Source organism: Gracilinanus agilis, chromosome 1, assembly GCF_016433145.1.
Source record: "Gracilinanus agilis isolate LMUSP501 chromosome 1, AgileGrace, whole genome shotgun sequence".
NCBI classification, from domain to species: domain Eukaryota; kingdom Metazoa; phylum Chordata; class Mammalia; order Didelphimorphia; family Didelphidae; genus Gracilinanus; species Gracilinanus agilis.
The window spans coordinates 529317875-529321725 of NC_058130.1; the positions used below are offsets into that span (position 1 = coordinate 529317875).

The window sequence follows — 3851 nt, forward strand, 5'->3', positions numbered from 1 at the left end:
ATGGGAGGTATGATAGATATGAACAGAAAATTGTCTCTGAATACAGGAAGAGAGCCACTATAATAGTTAAGAAGGAGGGACAGGCAAAGCCCTGGTGTGTCACCAGGCATGGACATTCTTTCCTCTAGATAAGTACTAGGCTATAGTTATTTCTATCTGTCTCCCCAGGTATTCTTGGTCTATAGGTACAATACATCCAAAACAAAAGCTGCTTCCGTGGTTGCATTTGATAAGAAGGGCTACCCCAAACTTGTATCCACTCAATTCCTTTCTACCCAATACATGTTATGCAAAAGGCTATCACAAATAGTGAATAGCAAGTAAGTCTATTTATATAAGCAAAACAACATAGAGAAATTGAAGAATATACAGAATATGATGTAATATACAGAGTGAAAGATTTTTGTAGACAGGAACAAGAAAAAAACTTAGTTCAACCAAGAGAGACTCCCTCATCTCATCAAAAGAGAAATTTCCCATAATTTCTAGAGATACAAGCTGGAAATCATGAATAAGTTGAGGAACCAAATTGCCTTCCGTGTTGCAGCTTCCAAAGTCCTCTCCCTCTCTCTTCATGTCTCCAGAGTTGGTCTTGAAGAGAATCTACATCCACATGTGTTTCTCTCTTTAAAAATACCTTTCATTTCCACAACTCTTGTAAAAGCTCTCTTACATATCATAACCAAGTTCAGTATTCTTTCTTCCAATCTAGTGTTACTATATCGTAAGCATACAACGTATCTCAAGCTTATTTGAAGTATAGGTTATATGTTAGTGACCTACCTTTTGACAATTATTGACATAAAATTTTAGTGATAATATAGTTAGCATAAATTAAACTTGAGTAGGTTAAAATATCAATAGGAATTAAAGCCTTCTTTGGGACAGGACTTTGTTATGCACACTGGCATTAGAGCTAAATCTACTTTCTGCCAAACTACTTTCCAATTTTCCTAGCAGCTCTTCTTTTTTTACCTTTTTTTCCCTTTTTTTTTTTAAATTTTAATAAATCTCCACCTAAGTTTTCCAAAGTTATATGCTCCAAATTTTCTCCCTCCCTTCTTCTCTCACCTCTCCTGGAGCTGGCAAGCAATTCAGTCTGGATTTTACATGTATTATCATACAAAACATATTTCTATATTTCCATTTTTGTAAGTGAATAATCTTTTAAAACCAAAAACCCCAAACATATACCCAAACGGAGGAGTGATAAATCATATGTGCTTTCATCTGCATTCCTCCTCCAACAATTCTTTCTCTAGAGGCAGATAGCATTCTTTTTCATAAGTCCCTCAGAATTATCCTGGATCACTGAATTATTTTAGTAGCAAAGTTTATCACAGTTGATCATTACACAATATTGTAGTCACTGTATAGAACATCTTCCTGGTTCTGCTTATTTCCTTCTGCATCAGTTCATGCAGGTCTTTCCAGCTCTTTCTGAAATCATCCTATTCATCATTCCTTATAGCACAATAGTCTTCCATCACCATCATATACCACAATTTATTCAGCTATTCCCCAATTGAGAGACATACCTTCAGTTTCCAATTCTTTGCCACCACAAAAAGAGAAGCTATAAATATTTTTGTATGAACAGGTCCTTGTCTATTTTTTAAAAAATCTCTTTGGGATACAGACATCTTATAATATTTTCTATCTCTTGTTTGGTCATAAATTCTTCACTTCTCTATAGTTCTGACAGGTAAGCCTTTTTATGTTGCTCTAATTTACTTGTAATATTATTCTTTACATTTAATTCATTTACCGATTTTGACCTCCTAGTATAGGGTGTGAGATATTGACTTAAACCTAATTTTCCCTATTCTTTTTTCCAGTTTTTCAAATAGTTTTTGTCAAATAGTTTTTATTCCCAAAGCTGGAATCTTTGGGTTTATCAAACACTATATGGCTTAGATCATTTATCCCTAATCCATTCCATTAATCCATCCTTCTATTTCTTAGCCAGTACCAAATTATATATTTTTTTTCAATGCTAAAACAATCAATACTTTTATTTTTATACGTCACAATACAAATATAAGCTGCAATTCTGCCCCCACTCTTCCTTTTTAAATTTTCTTTGACAGGAAGTGGGAAGTCTTCTTACATGTTTGGAAACCACCTCTGGGGCAGTTAGCAAAAAAAACCCAAAAACTGGCAAGCTATCAACAATCATGACAGAATGCTCCAACTCTCTAAAAAGAGAAATGCAAATTAAAACTCTGAAGCTTCACTTTACACAATTTTGAGAAAGATGACAAGAGGAAAATGGTCAGTGTTGGAGGGACTGTGGAAAGATAGGCACACTAATGCACTTTTGGTGGAGCTATGAATTTATCTGACAGTTCTGAAAAATGATTTGGAATTACTCTAAAAAGTCACTAAAACACACATCTTTGACTCAGTGATACCACTATTGGCATATGACCCAAGAAGGGCAAAGATAGCGGGAAAGGTCCCATATATACAAAAATATCAATAGCAGCACTTTTTGTAGTAGCAAAGAACTGCAAGTCAACAATACCCACCAATTGAGAAACACCAAAACATTTGAGATATATGAAAGTTATGGGATGTTGTTGTGCTGTAAGAAATGAACATGGATTAGAGAAATACATCAAGGCTTCTATGTACTAATTAATGGTAGAGGGAAAGTAAGCAGAAACAGGATAAACAATTTACACAATCACAATATTAAGGAACACAACACTGATAGACTTCAAAGCTCTGATCAATGAATATATTATGCAACTGTGACTTCAGAGGACTGGTAAAGGACGTTTCCATTCATTTCCTTTGGCAGAGAGGTGTTAAAACTATATAGGTACAGAAAGAGAATTTTTAGACATGACCAATATGCTTATTTTTTTTTTCTTCACTGTGCTTATTTATCACAGGGAAGGGAAATACTGAAGGGCAGGGGAAGGGGGACCACTGCAAAGTTAAAACTATAGGTGCAGAAAAAGGGAGAATTTTTAGACATGCCCAATATGCTTCTTTTCTTCTTCACTGTGCTTATTTATCACAAGAGAGGGAAATATTGAAGGGTAGGGGAAAGGGTCAGACTACTGAAAGTGACTGATGTAAAAGAGTGTCAATGTTTTAAAAGGGGAAGGGGGAAAAAAATGAAAAAACAAACAAACATATCTGAGGCCCAGCACCATGATGTTCTGGTGAAATAGAACAAAGAATTCAAAACTGAGAAATGGGCTTCCTAGTATTTTCCTTTATTTTATCTGTCTGGTCTGGGCATCGCTGGGCGAGTGGGGACCATCATGGGATGGGGAAGGGGTCTCATCATCGGAGGACCAGGCATCATAGGCATGTGACCTCCCATAGGCATCCTCATGCCAGGAGGAGGCCCCACAGGCATCATCCCAGGAGGGGGAGGCCCCATCATGCTAGGGTGAGGAGGTGGGATCATAGGCCCTCCTAGTGGGGGAGCAGAGAAAAGATTGGGAGGAATTCTTCCTTGCTGAAATGCTGTGGTTGTTTTATCAATCAGACTCTGGGCTTGCTCTTCCATCCATTTTTGATAATAGTCTCTCACATTCTCTTTGTGCTTCCTTCCACTACAGTGGGTCTTCCTCACAGATGGAGAATCATGAGTGAGATAGGTATCGCAGTAATCACAGTAAAACTTGGGCATGATGTTCGCAAGTGCCTTATTCTGTTCCAAGAACCTTCAGAATAGCCTGGCTGTTTTCCACATAGAAGGTTAACTTCAGGATGCTCTTATTGAACAGCTAAAATGGGACCCAGCTCTTCAGCCAGACGCTCAGCAGGGACCCTAAAGATGGGCTGCACCCCAGCAACAAGGAGAAGAGGAGACGCTGCCGACAAACGCT

General features: G+C 37.5%; 1 protein-coding gene across 1 annotated transcript; it reads right to left on the reverse strand.

Annotated features, from left to right (window-relative positions):
* Window positions 1-1983: 1983 nt before the first annotated feature.
* Window positions 1984-3851, reverse strand: LOC123231734 (U1 small nuclear ribonucleoprotein C-like). The gene has a single exon (XM_044658036.1). The coding sequence runs from the start codon at window positions 3650-3652 to the stop codon at window positions 3236-3238; it is 417 nt and encodes a 138-aa protein (XP_044513971.1). The 5' UTR covers window positions 3653-3851; the 3' UTR covers window positions 1984-3235.